At 39.1% G+C, this 16,889-nt stretch overlaps 3 protein-coding genes across 3 annotated transcripts in view; 2 read left to right on the top strand and 1 right to left on the bottom strand.

Annotated features, from left to right (window-relative positions):
- LOC104612717 (uncharacterized) overlaps positions 1-600 on the top strand; it is a 42,821-nt gene extending 42,221 nt beyond the window's left edge. The window contains exon 14 of the mRNA XM_010280261.3: positions 153-600. Within this exon, the coding sequence (XP_010278563.1) occupies positions 153-233 (81 nt within the window). The 3' untranslated portion in view covers positions 234-600. The remainder of the gene's footprint in view (positions 1-152) is intronic.
- A 6,257-nt stretch (positions 601-6,857) lies between these two features.
- Positions 6,858-8,831, top strand: LOC109115854 (uncharacterized). Its single transcript, XM_019200327.2, has one exon. It carries the CDS (start codon positions 7,249-7,251, stop codon positions 8,218-8,220), a length of 972 nt encoding a protein of 323 aa, XP_019055872.2. The 5' UTR covers positions 6,858-7,248; the 3' UTR covers positions 8,221-8,831.
- A 2,665-nt stretch (positions 8,832-11,496) lies between these two features.
- On the bottom strand, positions 11,497-13,612 carry LOC109115855 (uncharacterized). Its single transcript, XM_019200329.2, has 4 exons — positions 13,271-13,612; positions 12,922-13,121; positions 12,513-12,822; positions 11,497-11,514 (listed from the first exon to the last, which is right to left on the bottom strand). Exons 1-4 carry the CDS (start codon positions 13,610-13,612, stop codon positions 11,497-11,499), a joined length of 870 nt encoding a protein of 289 aa, XP_019055874.2.
- Positions 13,613-16,889: the final 3,277 nt, after the last annotated feature.

Consider the following 16,889-nt stretch of genomic DNA (forward strand, 5'->3'; position numbering starts at 1 on the left):
GAAGCAAGGAGCAAATTAAAGGCAAAGAAGGCAAAATTGGCAGTGGATGTAGCTGTTACTTGCATTTTATTGCAAAATGAAAATGCACACTTTCCTACATTGTTGCGATTCATGCTTTACCATCATAACTTAATGCTGGATGTATTTTACAGATCATTTTGGTGGTTGAGAGCGTGGGTGCCATGCTGAACCATGATAGGATGCTAAGAAAGAATTCCACCGTTAAGCTTTGACATGGTCGATAGTGGGTTGAATGACCTTTCTTGTAACATCTCTCCAAAATCCAAGTGGTCAATATATTAATGCCCACATGGAACCCAGAGGTCTTGGGCAAGACCATATTGTTCTGCTAATACTTTCACAGGCAGATGAAAATTTTCAATATCGGTTTGATTCACAAAGTTCACACTTCACGGGGTATGGGCCTGGCTCACCTGATTTTGGTGCACCGGTCCAGTGAAAAGAATTATCTACACCAGTGAATCATATTTTTTTTAGTGTATTTATAGTTTTTTCTCCTTTCCCAAAATCCTTTGCACAATCAGTTTCTTGTTCATTTAAATTAATTAGAGATTGGTTGCCTAATTTATGTTTGAGATATATTTGAAAGGCTCCTAATTTTTGGAATGTGGTTGGATAGGGCCATGTAACACACACATACACATAGAGGTTCAGGTGGTTCAACGTATTGATGCGAATCATTTATCACCTGATTAAGATTTAAGAGGGACGATCAAGGTGTTTCTTGTTAAACTTTGGAAAGTCTGTACATCAGTTCATGACGGGGGAGTTGGAACCAGTGTTTTTGAACGTTGTTGACCTGGATGGTCGGACTGTTCAGCCTGGGAAATGTCCAGGTAATCAGTTCTGTTTCACCCTTAACCTGTTTTTTGGTAAAAAACCGTTGATTTGGTCAGTGATTCACTGATCTGGCGGTTGAACTGTCTGATTTGTTCAATCTGAACAATGGTTTTTGGCCTTTTTTGTTTTAATGATTTATTTATTTATTAAATTGGAATGGGCTGTATGTTTGAACTAGATGATTGAACCATTGACTTGGATACCATGGCCAAAGCGATTTTGGTTCTGAGTCAGTTTTTAAAACATTGGTTGGAAGTTGGAACTTGGAACAACAACTCTGTTCCAAGTTAGAGGATTGCCTTCATAAGGAGAATATAAGTTGGAGGCAAAAATCTAGGTGCAAATGGTTGCAAGAGGGAGACAGGAACATCAGGTACTTTCATTCTTTGGCAGATGGAAGAAAAAAGAGAAATTTCATTTCCAAACTGGTGGTGGATGGAATTGAATTAACTCAACAAGAGGAGATAGCCGGGGCATGTGTGGAACATTTTAAATCTATTATAAGAAGACCTGTAAATGGAAGGGTGTGGGTTGAAGATCTGGATTGGGCAAATGTAGGGGGAGATAATAGGAGTTTGGAAAGGAAGTTTAACTTGAAAGAAATTAAGGAGGCTGTGTTTTCTATGGATAGAACAAAAGCTCTAGGGCCGGATGGGTTCACAATGACTTTTTATTAGGACTGTTGGGATATTTTGAAAGATGATATTCTCTTGGTTTTTGAGGAATTTCATAGGAGAGGAATTGTTAATCCGGGGGTGAATTCTACTTTTATAGCTTTGATTCCCAAAAAGAAAGAAGCATTGCATCCAAGGGATTTCAGACTAATCAATCTGGTAAATAGTTTGCACAAGATCATTGCAAATGTGCTATCATTGAGGTTGAAGAGGGTATTGCTAGGCATAATTGAACAACATCAAGGTGCCTTTGTAAGTGGAAGACAAATCACAGATTGAATCTTCATTGCCAATGAAAGTGTGGAGAATTTCAAGAAGGATAAAAAGAAGGGGGTGATGTGTAAGTTGGATTTGGAGAAATCTTATGATATGGTGGATTGGGAGTTCTTAAGGAAGGTTATGATCAAAATGGGGTTTAGGGTCAGATGGTGTAAATAGATCATGGGTTGTGTTCGGAATTATCATTATTCAGTGCTAATGAATGGGACAGTGGTGGATTTCTTCTCAGCCACTAGGGGTATAAGGTAGGGAGACCCCTTATCTCCATTTTTGTTTTTACTGGTTGCTGATGTTTTGAGGAAGTTGATCTATAGGGCAGATTCTAGGGGTCTCATTAGATGTTGGAGGGTTGGAAGGGAGAACATCCCAATCTCTCACTTATAGTTTGCTCATGATACAATCTTGTTTTTTGAAGGAGGTAATGTGAGCTTCATAAGGAATCCGAAATTGGTAATTCAACTATATGAGCATGTGCCAAATTTGAAGGTGAACTTTGGGAAGAGTTGTGTAGTGGGGGTGAATCTGGAGGAGAGAGAGTTAAGGGAGAGTGTAGAAGTACTGGGTGTGTATCAGGGTGGCCTCTGAACTATTTAGGACTGCCCCTAGGAGATAATCCTAAGAGGGAGAGTTTTTAGAACCCGGTGGTGGAAAGATTTGAAAAAAGACTTGTATCATGAAAGAAGAATTCTCTCTCTGGGTGGTAGGATTACACTAATTAAGGCCACGCTAGCAAACTTACCAATTTATTTTCTTTTAGTGTTTAAGATTCCAATGAAGGTTTCTAGTAGGTTGGAGAGGTTTATGAGAGGTTTCCTTTGGGAGCTGGGAGAGGAGAAGAGGGACCATAGGGTTAGCTGGAAGGTGGTGACCAGAAGTAAAAACTATGGGGGTTTGGGGCTTGGGAACATTGGGATAAGGAATTCGACCCTTCTTGGGAAATGGTTGTGGAGGTTCCCTCTGGAGCAGCATAAGCTATGGGCTAGAATAGTGGCAAACATACATGGGCTGGATCAAGATGGATGGGATGTTGGAATCAGAGCAAGGACCACAAGCACTTCACCTTGGAAAGCCATTCATGATTTGCTTCTAGTCTTCTCCCCTCATCTCAGGTATGATTTGAATTCAGGTAATGCCATAAAATTCTAGGAACATATTTGGGTGGGGAATATTCCTCTTAAGGAATAGTTTCCTTCTTTGTATGCTCTATCCGAATTTAAAGATGAGCCAGTTTCTTCTTTCATCACCCTTTCCTCTTCTAGTTTGGGGTTTAGGTGGAACCTGGGTTTGAGGAGGGCTGTGAGGGACTTAGACCTTGATTGTATTTCGAACATCTTTGAACTTCTTGATATTGTTTTCTTGGACCCTTCTATGGTGGACTCTAGAATTTGGACCCCTACCCCCACGGGCTCATTTTCTTGTGCTTCATTCTTCAAAGTCCTTTGCCAGTCCACTAGTCCTGCAACCTCTCCTTTCCCCGTTAGTGAGGTTTGGTGCAGACCGATTCCTCCTAGGGTTGGTGGTTTTTGTTGGAAAGCCTATTGGAAAGATTCAACACTGAGGATTTGCTCCAAAAGAAGAGACCCAATACTTGTTTGTCACCTCATTGGTGTATTCTTTGCAAAGCGGATGGGGAGACTGGTTTTCACTTACTGGTGTCTTGACAATTTGCAAAGTCAATTTGAGAGTGGGCTTGTTCTCTCTTTGGCTGTAGATGGAGCCCTTCATCAGACCTGTAGAGCCTTTTTTCCCTTTCCTTCTTTAGGTGGCACATGAAAAGGGGAAGGACTATGAAGAGAGGTTTGAGGGCTGCAGTATGCTGGACATTATGGAAAGAAAGAAATACTAGGATCTTCTCAGAAAATGAGAGAGGGGCTGAAGATGTGAAGACTGTGATCCACATAAGGGCAGTACAGTGGCTGAAATCACTAGAGCTATTTACAGACTACACAATGGAAGACATACTGAGAAAGTGGGGTGAAATTGCAAACTGCACTAAGATCAAACCAGTAATAAGGGTGTCTTGGACTCCCCCACTTGTTTGCTTCTTAAAGTTAAATTTTGATGGGAGTTGTAGGGGGAACCCATGACAATCAAGGATTGGAGGTGTTTTTAGGGATGAGAACATTGTCATTTCTGCCCTGTTCTCAGGCCCAATTGGGGAGGGGGATTCCCTTAGAGCTGAGATCTTGGCAGTTATGGAAGGAGTTCAGAAAGCTAAGGAGTTGAATGTCAGGAAACTCATAATTGAAGGGGATTCGGAGGTGGTGATAGGGTGGCTGATTAAAGACAACTGCGGTTTATGGAATTACAGAAATAAAAAGAGGAAATTCAGGTGGCTGGTGCGGGAGATGAAAATCAGGATGCATTGGGTTAAGAGATTAGTTAACTCTTTGGCGGATAGATTAGCTAAACAAGGGATAGAAAGGGAAGCAATGTTTTGGGCTAAGCTGTAACTTAATTGTTTCTTTTATTTCCTTGTTTCTCTCTTTGGAGGGTTTAAGTTATACTCGGAAGAGAGTTTTTGTCTATTAAAAAAAAAGCAGCTCTGTTCCCTCCTTACTATCTTGTGTGCTAAGATGTCTCTCTGTGCATAAATATATAGTACATATTGCACAAAAAATTGTAAAGAGCTATGACTTCATCCCTGTACATGTTTTCTGTCCATTTACATATAGTAGTGGTATCATTAACAAGCTGAACCATTCTTTGGGCATTGCAAAAACCCGGCCTCACCTCTGTCTGGGCCAAATTTAAGAAATGCTTAACCTGAGCACACCCGAATTTCAGAACCTTATTCATATATTATAAAAAACGAGGCTATGTTGGTCTTTTCATTTGGAATATGAAAGATCATTAGGCCCATTATCCAATGTCTTTTCACTTGGAATATCCGCAATTTATAAAAAATGGGGTGTTGGCTAAATCAGTTCACCCAAGTTATGCTTGTGGGGCATGGCTGTGCCTCTTTAATAAAAGATGGGGTGTGCCCAAATCAATCCCTCTTGGTTAAAATTATAATCAAATAAACAATATAACCACCTTCATTATGAATATAGGTGCTATAAATTTTTACCGTCTTTAGATTCGATTGTTGTTTATATAAGATGAGGTTAATCCAGGATGTATTAATGGTGATATTTGGTACTATTGCCGATTTCTTAGAAATCGGCAAAGATGTATCAGTGATTGAATTTGCTGTTTGGTCGGTTGATTTCTCAGAAATCGACAAATTGCTTGAAAATGATTATTGAAATTGGGCCTAAAAAAGGAATCATCATTTTTTATGATTCCTCTTTTCAGGCTGATTCCAAATTTTTGGATGACGTGTCATCTGATGTGGATAAGGGAGATAGTTTCCATGAAATAAAAATCATGTTAATAATCATTACCAGACAAGCTCATTGCTGATTCTTCAGAAATCGGCTTACATGGCATCGATGGTGCCAAACAAACAATTTCTCTGATTTCTAAAAAAATCAATGATCTCAGAAATTGGTGATTTATGAGAAATCTCATACGTATCATTTCGGGAGCTCCCCGACATATCCCTACAAAGAGTGTATTGGGGTTTTGACCGATTCAGAGGGTGGAGGAACCTTAAACCGCCCCCCCTAAACTGGTTTTGAAAAAAAAAAAAAAAAAAAAACAATACCGATACATATTTTGAACCTTGGTCCAACTTAAGAAGTTTTATGTTAAAGAAATCAGCAATGGGCTGTCTTGGAACTGATCAAGCATTTATGTGTGTGAGGTCTTAGATAAGGAAAGGTCCATCCAGGTCGAACCCAAAAAAACTGAAACATGTTCTTGAACTGTGTTTTTTTAAACCTTTTACGTTAACTATAAAAATGATGGTTTTTAAAATAAAATCAAATGTAGAGATACAGACATTACTAAAACATGATAGGAGATTAGATGAAAACATGTTTTTTTTTTTCAAATCAGAAATTAAAAAATACATTTTTTATGAAAACAAAACAATACATACAACAAAAACCTATGCTATTGTATTAAGAATCAATTTATTTTCAAACTACATGGCTTTAATTTGTTTCTGGAACTCGAACCAGAAAAACAAATCACATTAAAGAACATCAATTTCTGCTACTCGAACCAGAAAAACAAATCACATTAAAGAACATCAATTTCTGCTACTCGAACCAGAAAAACAAATCACATTGAAGAACACCAATTTACATGTTTGATTTTGACACTCCATTAAGAAAGAGATTGACTTTGTTGTTTTTTTTTTTTTTTTAAATCCCGAAGTTTATTCTGGGTGAAGGGGTGACCACTTTGAAATTTTATTGACCATTATCAAAAGAGAGAAAAATGATTATAGGGGATGACATAACCGGCCTTGCCCCATGCAAAACATACTAAAGGAAGAACTGAACATTAATCCAGCCAAAGTAAAGGAATTTCGACTTATTTGTCTTTTTTTTTTTTGGTTCTTTTGAATATCGGTTATCTAATTGATTGATTGATTAGTTAGACAATATCCATTGTTATCTCTAAATCCTTTTGACTAAGCTTAGTGATTAATCTTAGGGATCTCTAATCCAAGTTAATGAAAACTTTAATTGACTATATCTAGTAGGATTGGGTCAATTGGTGCTGTTTGCTAAACTGTTACGACTCAAATTTACAGATGTTTGGTGAGATGGAATTTAAATTTTATACATTTAAGAGCTTTTATCTTAAACTCCTCCTCACTTTTCTGGGATTTTCTTAAGCTTACCTTGATTTTTCGATACCTCCAGAAACTTTCTTCCTTGTTAGACACTTTTAATTTTAAGATACCTATTTTCCTCATGTCTCTGTGAGCTATTGTGACAGAATGCACATTAATATTTATTTACACTCAGTTTGGAAGAGTAAAAGTATAAATACCTAGAGTGCAAAGCTCAGTTTGGAAGGAGTATAAATATATAGAGTAAATTTTTTAAACTATCTTTATAATTTAGTTAATTGATTAAGTGTATTCTTACTTTTTCTGACAATTGACTAATATTTACCGTTAGCACCCAATAACATAAACACGAAAAAGTCTATTTTATCCTTTATGCTTCTTCAAAATTTCAAAATAAAACAATTTAAACATCCAAAGAAATCCCAAACTGTGTTTTGATGGAGTCTAAGAACGGAGAAAGAGACCAGAGGTCTGAGAACGGAGAAAGGAGAGAGACCAGAGGCAGAGGGAGAGGTCTGAGATGAAGGCTTGAAAGCGTGACTTTTAATGACGCTCTAGGAGAGGACGATTGAAGTGGGTGACCGTGGGAAGGTACGCCTGTTCACTGTGCGGATTTGACGAAAAACTGTATGGACCAGTTCATCGATTTCGCTCTGTAACCTCTCTTAGTTCCCATTCTTCATTTTTTACTTCGTGCACACTGTGCGGATTTTTTACTTCGTGCACATTTTTTACTTCCCAATGATTTGCCAGCCATTTGAGCTGTTTTTGATCGGAATCTCGCCGGACTCTGGATGCTTGTATTCCAAATTCAAACGGGTCTTCGTCGATCACATTATTGTGCCGGTAGTTTCCAAGAAACAGTGGTCTGTTTTTATCAACCAAAAATCTTCTCCATCATCTCATCTTTCTGCTGACAACCAAAAATCCTCTCAAACCCAATTGCAGAACAACAACCATAACTTTGGAAGCCAAAAAAAAATGGCAAACTGTGAGCATCAGGCCGTCAACATAGCATGGCTACTCTTCGAACTACCAGTCTCCTGTGCTCTTCCTCCTTGTCATCATCTTCACGACGAAGAAGAGTATCGGCTACTCTTAATACCCCAAAACTCCAACCAAGTTCTCTTTCTTTTCCAAAGATTCGGACTACGGACTTGGTTGAGAAGTGGATACACAACAGCCACAACCATTACCCAGACAGAAACGAAGCCTTTTGACACTAAAGTTGCTACCAAAACCACGAGAGATGATCTTGATGTTAACTCCAAGTCTACGGTCATTGCGGAGCTTTATGCAATCATGGAAGCTGCTGCAGACAGGGCGGAGATGCATGCCAACATCCAGGAGCAGCGGAATAACTGGAACCACCTCCTTCTCACCTCCATTAATACAATCACCATCACCGCTGCAACGATGGTCGGGCTAGCAGAAACAGCTGGAACGGGAGCGCCACTTGCCGCACTAAAGCTCTCATGTACTCTATTATATACGGCAGCTACAGGGATGTTGCTGGTGATGAACAAGATTCAGCCATCGCAACTCGTAGAAGAACAACGCAATGCGGCAAGGCTATTCAAGCAACTTCATGGGGAATTGTTTGAACTGAAGGAGTTGTTTGAACTCGTAGAAGAACAACGCAGTGAACAAGATTCTGCTTCATTTCCTATTCAAGCCTTGAATAACCTTCCACTTTGGAGGAAAAGGACATAGAGAATAGAGAAATGGGGAGCTGTTTGAACTGAAGGTGGCTTTGCAATTGGGAAGGAGCCTATCAGAACTTAGAGATCTAGCTGCTTCAGCATCTTCAATAGATGGGGAGGCCAAACAAGAGTTTGCAAGCAAGCTCTTTTGATTTCTCATGGATCGATCGGATCCTCTGATGATCACATTTTGCAGCTTTAACAAGACGAAGAGCGCGGTGAAACCCTCATATTGGTGAAATCTAAACCCAATCCAACAGGAAAAAGAAGGGGAGAGAGAGAGAAAGGGAAAAGGGGAGAGAGGTGAGGGTAAAATTGGGTTAAAAAATATATCAAGTGTTAAATATTAACGAAGGTAGAGTTAGTCAATTGTTAGAAACAGTAGGGGTAGGGTTAGTCAATTTTCAAACAGTAAAAATACAATTAATCAATTGGCTAAACCATAAGGGTAATTTAAGAAATTTACCCAAATATAAATATATTCAATATAAATACATACAAAACAATACAAATTACAAGGCCTAGTTTGGATGTACAGTGCAAAACCTTGTAATTTGTCTTATTTTGTGTCATTATGTGTATTTGTATTTATACTCTTTCCAATCTAAGCTTTGCACTCTATATATTTGCATTGTATTCCTTCCAAACTAAGACTTAATGACAAAATTAACCTTGACTGAGTAAACAACCTATCAACCAACATTTTATTATAAAAATACGCCTGTTCATTTTGTCCCCTTTTTTTATATTCTCTCATTTCACAACCAATCAACGGTGGAGGTACCTAAATGTCAGGTTAAGTTTAAGTGCCTGTTTGGAAGGGCTTTCATGAAGCGGCTTCTGGTGCTATATGAACCAAAAAACCCAGAATATTGCCAAACTGTTTTTGATAAAAATCTGGAAAGTTGAAAAGAAAAAAGCTTAAATAAGCTGAAAAATCGACTTTCTGGCAAAACTATCATAGATAGGTTTTCGAAAGCAATTCAATCAACACAGCTCAATCACTTCAGAAGCCCTCCCAAAGGGGCTCTAAGAGAATACCAGAGAAGTGAGGGGGAGCTTCACATAAAAAACCATCCATTTAGATTCATTCTTCTAGATATTATATGCATTCAAAATAAAAAGACAATTATAAAATGAGATGCATGCTTTGAAGATTATACTTATTTTCAATTGTTATTTAAAGTTATTTGACTTGTATTTAAATTTCCCATGTAGGATTTGACCTTATCTATACGATCACATAAATTAGTTTTTTTTTTTTTTTTTTTTTTTTTAAGTTCCAAATACACTAAATTAACACATAGAAAGTAGTATTAAAGATAAGCAAATCCCATAGTAATTAATATTTTTAAGCAAATAACCCCTACTATCTATGAACATGGATCCACTCTGTCACTACTATTGTCCAATGTCTATTAACTAATACAATATTACAATAAGACAATCTATTATTAGATATTAGAATGTATTATGCTTATATGAACATGCACACACCCCACCAAAAATTTGTATATAATCATACACACATTTTGAAGTTCAAGATATTAAATTATTAAGTTTTTCTTATTTAGACTAAATCATAGCTCTAACTTTTACTACTTCAAGTATAAAGAGCATATAAGATAAAACAAAAGTTAAAGAAACTAAAATAATCTCTCTCCTATTCCCTTATTCCCTCCTCCTTTTACCCCTTTATCCCCACTTCTTCCTGATTAAATCAGGGAAAAAAATGAAAAGAAAAGAAAAGAGGAAACAAGGTAGCAAAAGACAACATATTTTGCATGTTTAGAAATGAGTAAAATTCTCTTTTAAATTGCTCTATTCCATTTTAGTTTTTTTTTTTTTTTTGCTAATGCATTTTAATTTTTATACTTGCTTAAAAATTTATTTGGTGAATGTGGCATTTACTACTGATAACTGCTATTCTCTAAGAAATAATAATATTTCTTTTAACCAAGATTTTTAATTATTAAATGCCCTAATTTTATTAGCCTAAAAAACAATCAAAACCTCAAAAATCCTAAATCTTTTTTCCAAATTTATTTTGGGCTACTGTTCAACATTTTCTACTCATTTCCCTTTGATTGGCAACCTAAAATTACTTTCAGTATCTTACAAACCATAGTTATATGCATATTGGCCTATTAATGTATAAAGACTCTAACATTATGCCTAGCCTCAGCCATTGCCGGTGAGAGTGCAGTCAGCTGGAACCCAAGCTCTTATTTGTATGCCGATTCTAAACCTTGTATTTGCACTTATTTACACGCTTTCCAAATTGAGCCTTAAACTCAAATTGTTTGCTGATTAGAATTGAGTCTCATTACCCAAGCTCATAAAAAGTAGGGTCAGCTAGAGATTCACAACCTGGCTAGATATGAATATTCTAGTTGATTGCACTCACCACGTAGGGGTGTGGATTTGGTCTAATTCGACCCAGTCTAATGTGAGTCTATTATAAATGGAGCAGGTCCAATTAAATCCAATGAATGTTTTGGATCAATTTGGATCGGTCGGACCGTTCAATTTATTTAAATTCATTTTGATTTAGATTGATTTCAACCCAAACCCGATTCATTGATATATATATTCTTATTTTATATCAATGAACCAGATATTGGCTTAATCCAACCCAATTCAATATAAATTTGTTGCAGACGGACCAAGTCCAATCCAATCTAATAAATGTTTTGGACTGGATTGGTCCAATTCAATATGTCTTGCTGGTCTGTCCAATCCATCCAAATTGATTTTGGATTGGATAGGGTCCAATTCAAAACCGGTCCATTAACACCCTTACTCACCAGCACTCAGTTTGGGATGAATACAAATGCAAATATGGGTTTAGAAATACAAAATACAAGGCTTTGTACTGTACATATTTGTATTTACAGTCTTTCCAAACTGAGCCTAATCAACCACTCTAGTTGTAAATTTCCCTGGTACATGACAGCATATTTGTTTATTTTAGGGAGTTAAGTAAAGGACTATTTAATCCTTGAAATTTACACACTTACTGTTTTTGTTGATATGGTAGTTATTTTTATTTCAAAAAGCAAAATCATATATGCCCCCCTTAATCGTCCACATCTGCCCTGTAGTCTACCATGTAATTTTCTTTTCAAAATTATAATTGCATAACGAAGGCCTCTTGTGCCACTTTGCCAACCTTTGGACTCAGTTTGGGAAGAGTGCAAATAGAAATATGTATATGTACAGTGCAAACTGAGCCTCAGTTTGGGAAGAGTGCACTGTATACATTTGTATTTGCACTCTTCTCAAGCTAAGCTTTGATTACAATCTGCAATTTGAATAAGAACATTAAGGCAGTCTTTGGTATGTCTTTCCGTCTGTAGGAAGTTCAAAAGACCAAAAAAAAAAAACTAGTCTTTTATCGTTTGGTATCGTGTAGACAGGAACATCAGAAGACAAACAAGCAACTGAAAAGACTGAAAAGGCCAAAAATTGGGAAGCTTCAACTGAAGCTTTTGATCTTTTCGCACTGAAAATAGGTTTTCTAGCTGTTTTAACAGTCTGGTAGACCACTGAGCTTACCAAACAGTCTTGGTCTTTAATGACAAGACTCCAAATGCTCAGTGTATTCTCACCTACTGCGCCATTAAAAGATCTACCTACAAAGACTTGCCGTAAACACCATCTAAGTGGCTCATGGGTTCTAAGATACCACCCCAATGCCTTTTGCTTGTTTACTAATGATCCTATAACAGAACTATAGGGGTGCAATTTGGGTTGGATTGGATTGAGAATTTGTTAATTTTTCAATGGGTCAAACCCCTAACCCAAATTCGATGCAGTTAATCTTGAAATTCTTCAAATAGGGGAGCCCAACTTGTAACCTGTTATGACCCCGAAATTTCACACACAGTTTTCAGACTCACAATAGAAGTCACACAACTCGAACATCAACAAAAGAGACTGGTATTCATTCAGAAGAAAACATTAACAGTTGGTCGGTTCTTTGAGAGACCGCCGGCTTTTCCAATCACTTACAATATTCTTCACTCAAAAAAACATACCTCCCCCCATCCCCCAAAGCCCCTTCTTATACTCTTTTCACAGCATAACTGACTCCCTCTATAAATGCCCAACACTCTTCTTATTTCTAACTGACATAGCTATAAATGCCTCAAGACTCTTCTTATTCCCTTCAGCTATAATTGCCCCCATGTGTTCAATTGTTCAATTATTTCCCCCCTTAGCCGATTGTTGACCTTTCCTCTTCCTGGCATACGTAAGGTTAATTGGGGGCCTATCATTACCCGCCACCCAAAGTCTAACCTTGTCCTCAAGGTTAAAATGAGGAAATTGGTTTCGAAGTAAGTCAAAAGGCTCCCAAGAATCTTCAAAATCAGGTAGGTCTGGCCAATGAATAAGCACTTCCGAACCAGTAACTCCAGGCATAGTGGATGGATGCACCCCTTGAACGGCCACAAGTTCCACAAGCATCTCCATATCATCCGACAGAGTGGAAGGAATCACAGGAGAAGAGATATGATTGCCAATCGCCTTTTTGAGTTGCGAGACATGAAAAACTGGGTGAATCCGTGCATTTGGAGGAAGTTGAAATTTATAAGCGACAACGCAAATTCTTTCCACAATAGCAAATGGTCCATAAAAACAAGGGGCAAGCTTTTCATTGACTTGGCAAGCTAGAGACTGCTGGTGATAAGGTCACACTCTCACATACACCAAATTCCCAACATCAAAATTCACATTACGTTGGTTTGCATCAGTCGAGTCTTTCATCTTTTGTTGTGCACGATGTAGATGAGCACGCAACTCCCCAAGTATAGCGTCACGATGAAGGAGAACAACTTCAACATCAGCATTAGCCGTAAAGCCAAGCTCATAGCGGATTAATGGAGGAGGATCGCGCCCATAAACCACCTTGAAAGGTGTCATGCCAGCAATAGTGTGAAAAGAGGTATTATAGCTATATTCAGCCCAAGATAACCAAGAAGACTAGCGGGAGGGGGAATCAGCCACAAAGCATCGCAAATAAGTCTCTAAACAACGATTAACCACCTTCGACTGACCATCTGAGGATGGTAAGCTGAACTACGATGCAATTCTGAACCTTGCAAGGTGAAAAGCTCGCGCCAAAAGAAACTCATAAAGACTTTATCACGATCAGACACAATTGATCGGGGGATGCCATGTAAATGAACTATGTTGTGTAAGAAAGCTTGAGCAACCGTGAGACCTGAGAAAGGATGACTGAGAGGGATGAAATGAGCATACTTGGAGAGACGATCGACCACCACCATAATTGTATCAAATCCCTTCGACTTAGGAAGAGTCTCAATAAAGTCCATAGCAATATCCTCCCATATCTGTTCAGGAATGGGTAAAGGTTGCAAAAGGCCAACAGGAGACATGGCTTCATATTTATTGTGTTGACACACATCACAGGCCTGCACAAACTCTTGGATAGAACGCTTTATCCCCTGCTAGTAAAATTCAGCTGCTATTCGCCGATATGTCTGGAGGATTCCAGCGTGTCCTCCCACAACACTAGAATGAAACTCTTTAAGTAAGGGGAATAAATGGGGAAGAAGTCGGCAGAACCAATTTATCATGATAATGAAGGTGAATTCCAACTAAAGAGTAGGCAGGATAGGCAGCTGGATCATGCTGGATGGCATTCTTAATGTTGGCCAGAAAAGGATCAGCATAAACTTGCTCCTTAAGGTCATCAAAATCAAGAAAAATAGGGACTGTAAGAGAATTTAAGTGCATTTCGGCAGGAACTCTGGAGAGAGCGTCAGCCATGGCATTTTCGGTATCTGGTTTGTACTGAATCTCAAAATCATAATTCATAAGCTTAAGGAGCCACTTGTGATGCTCACCTTCGACAACCCGCTGCTCCAACAGATACTTAAGACTACGCTGGTCGTTACAAACAATAAAGTGTCTTCCAAGAAGATAGGGGCACCATTTTTTAATGGCAAAGAAATAGTCATTAATTCACGCTCGTAAACATATTTTGACTGTGTAGACGGACTAAGATTGTGGCTGTAAAAAGCTATAGGTCGATTATTCTGCATTAGTACCGCACCGAGACCCACACCGGATGCATCTGTCTCGATCAAGAAGGACTAGGAAAAATCCGGAAGGGCCAACACAGGTACGGTCGTCATAGCCCGTTTCAACTCCTGAAAGGCATTCTCAGCTTCCGCATTCCATGAGAAGGCATCATTTTTAAGCTGCTGTGTCAATGACCATGCTATTTTACTATAGTTACACACAAAACGACGATAATAGCCTGTAAGTCCCAAAAAACCGCGAAGAACTTTAAGTGAAGATGGTTGGGGCCAATCAACCACGGCCTGGAATTTAGAAGGGTTGGCAGAAACAACAACCACACTAATAATATGAGCCAGGTATTCAATGCTAGGCTGAGCAAAGATACATTTCTTTGAGTTAGCAAAGAGATGGTGGGTGCACAACACAGAGAAGACCTATCGAAGGTGATCCAAATGGGCAGCTTCGGAACCACTGTAAACAAGAATATCATCAAAAAATACCAGCATAAAGCGACAGAGGAAATCACGGAAGATAGTATTCATTAATGACTGAAAAGTCGATGGCGCATTGGTGAGACCGAAGGGCATGACAAGGAATTCGTAATGGCCCTCGTGGGTGCGAAATGCAGTCTTGGGAATATCCTCAATGCGGACACGAATTTGATGGTAGCCCGATTTAAGATCAATTTTGCTAAAAATAGAAGCACCATGAAGCTTATCGAGAAGTTCTTCGATAACCAAAATGAGGAACTTATCCGGAACCGTAGCACAGTTAAGGGCTCTGTAATCAACACAAAAATGCCAACTTCCGTCTTTTTTCTTGACTAAAAGGACCGGGCTCGAGTAGGGGCTTGTACTTGGCTGAATAATACATGCAGCCAACATCTCGGAGACAAGACGTTCAATTTCATCTTTTTGGAACTGAGGGTATCTGTAAGGACGAACAGAGATAGGGGAAGTGCCTTCCTACAAGACAATAGCATGCTCCATAGCCCGAGTAGGGGGTAAACTCGTAGGCATATCAAAAACATCTTTGAACTCATCCAGTAAAGCGGAAATTGGCAGGGATGTAGGCAAGACAAAGTTCAATGAAGAATCCACCACCTGCAATTGTTTTAGTTCCAACAAAATCCCTTGTCCCTCATGTTGTAAGTTACGCATCATAGCATGCAAAGATACCCGAGAAGAACAGAGAGAAGGGTCGCCCTACAATTTCACACAGACACCCCCCAAGTTGAGCTTCATAGACATGTTACCCCAATTCATCATTGAGTCCCCGAGGGATGCTAACCAAGGAAAACCAAGAATGACATCCGTAGAGCCCAACTTTAAAGGAAAGAAATCAGCAATGACATCCAATTCGGGTAAGTTGAGGCAAACCTGACGGCAGACTCTAGAAGTTCTCACCTCATTGCCATTCCCCATCTGAACTCCAAACTCGTGTGTAGGAGCGCGGGGTAATTTCAATTCTTCCACTAAAGCTTTGGAGATAAAATTGTGGGATGCACCTGAGTCTACCAATATGACCACCTCACGTGATAAAATGCGTCCACGCACCTTAAGGGAATTAGCCGCACACAAGCCTACAAGAGAAAAAACACAAAGCACGGCTGAATCTAGAGCCGAAGCAATTTTAGTGTCCCCGGAAGTGCTGTCCAAATTAGATGCATTAGAAGTAATTTCCTCTACATCATCTTGAACCCATAAAACCTGAAATTATTTCTGAGCACAACGATGTTCCGGTCTGTATTTCTCGTCACAACGGAAGCATAGACCCTTCGCACGCTTCTGCTGCATCTCTTTATTGGTCATTTTTTTGAAAGCAGGTGGTGGGGCCTTAATAATGGGGACCGATGAAGAAGAAGGAGGAATCACGGCACGTGCAGGTCGGGTGACAGCAAAAATAGTCACTTGCAAAACCCGTGAATTAAAGTGAGCACCAGAGGGGGTTGTTGTGGGCCCATGAGGAAATAAACCTGATTGATAAGCCCATAAGGCCTGATTCTTCTCCTTAATTTTCTCGGCCACAACCATTTTCCTAATCAACCCAATGGGTTCCATCTGTCGGAGTTCGGCCTGGATATTTGGGCGCAACCCATTAACAAATGCTGCTTCAAGGACTAATTCTGGCAGGTCACGTAGGGGAGCGGAGAGCGCCTCGAATTGGCAACAATATTCCTTAATAGTAGAAGATTGATGTAACGATAAAAGTTGTTCCTGTAAAGTTCCCTCCTGAGTCGATCGAAAACGTTATAGGAGGAGCTCTTTGAATTCTGCCCAACTACGAAAAGGTCGTCGGCCATCTTCCCAGTAATACCACGCCAATGCATCACCCTCTAAACAGACAACAGCTGCTCGTAGACGCTCCGTCGAAAGCAAGCCATTAATCTCAAAATAGCGCTTCGCGTGAAAAAGCCAGCCGTATGGATTTTCCCCATAAAAAATAGGTAACTCCAACTTCTGAGGAAGTGAATCAGAAGTATGTTCCAGCACCGACATTGAAGAAGATGTTGGAAAAGCTGCACTCTTCCCTTTGTCAGCCGCACGACTCGATGCGACTAAAGGAGGAGCAATGTCAGTCGTAGAGAAAGGAGCATAGACTTGTTGATGAAGCAACAGATCAAAATGT

This window comes from Nelumbo nucifera, chromosome 6, assembly GCF_055504915.1.
Source record: "Nelumbo nucifera cultivar China Antique chromosome 6, China Antique-T2T, whole genome shotgun sequence".
Classification (NCBI taxonomy): Eukaryota; Viridiplantae; Streptophyta; class Magnoliopsida; order Proteales; family Nelumbonaceae; genus Nelumbo; species Nelumbo nucifera.